The 505-nt window shown below is 59.6% G+C and overlaps 1 protein-coding gene across 1 annotated transcript in view; it reads left to right on the top strand.

Annotated features, from left to right (window-relative positions):
- Positions 1-505, top strand: part of LOC107124042 (POU domain, class 3, transcription factor 4-like) — a gene marked incomplete at its 5' end in the record, with an annotated part of 3,579 nt that overhangs the window by 361 nt on the left and 2,713 nt on the right. Inside the window, 1 exon segment of the mRNA XM_015427426.1 lies at positions 3-224. Within this exon segment, the coding sequence (XP_015282912.1) occupies positions 3-224 (222 nt within the window).

Raw genomic sequence — 505 nt, 5'->3', positions numbered from 1 at the left:
CCCCACCAGCATCGACAAGATCGCCGCGCAGGGCCGCAAGCGCAAGAAGCGCACCTCCATCGAGGTGAGCGTCAAGGGCGTCCTGGAGACCCACTTCCTCAAGTGCCCCAAGCCGGCGGCCCAGGAGATCTCCTCCCTGGCCGACAGCCTCCAGCTGGAGAAGGAGGTGGTGCGCGTCTGGTTCTGCAACCGGCGGCAGAAGGAGAAGCGCATGACCCCGCCCGGCGAGCCCCCCCCTCCCCACCACCACCACGCACCTAATTATTATTATTATTATATTATTATTATTATATTATTATTATTGTTGTTCCTTTTCCTTCCCGGTTGCCCTTCTTTTTTCCTGCGCCAGGATTCGGGCACTTCTCTTCCACCCAGCCTTCAGGACAAAACGACCCAGCCAAAAATATCCCCCGAATAGACCCCCCCCGGGGGCATCTTTAGACTTCAGAGGGGGGGGGGGGGACAGGACAGCTCTGGCTTGCTCGCCTCGGGGGACCTCCCGGGC

Source organism: Gekko japonicus, unplaced genomic scaffold, assembly GCF_001447785.1.
Source record: "Gekko japonicus isolate JY-2015 unplaced genomic scaffold, Gekko_japonicus_V1.1 scaffold2677, whole genome shotgun sequence".
Classification (NCBI taxonomy): domain Eukaryota; kingdom Metazoa; phylum Chordata; class Lepidosauria; order Squamata; family Gekkonidae; genus Gekko; species Gekko japonicus.
Note: the sequence above shows the minus strand (reverse complement) of the source record. Positions and strands in the feature narration are given on the sequence as shown.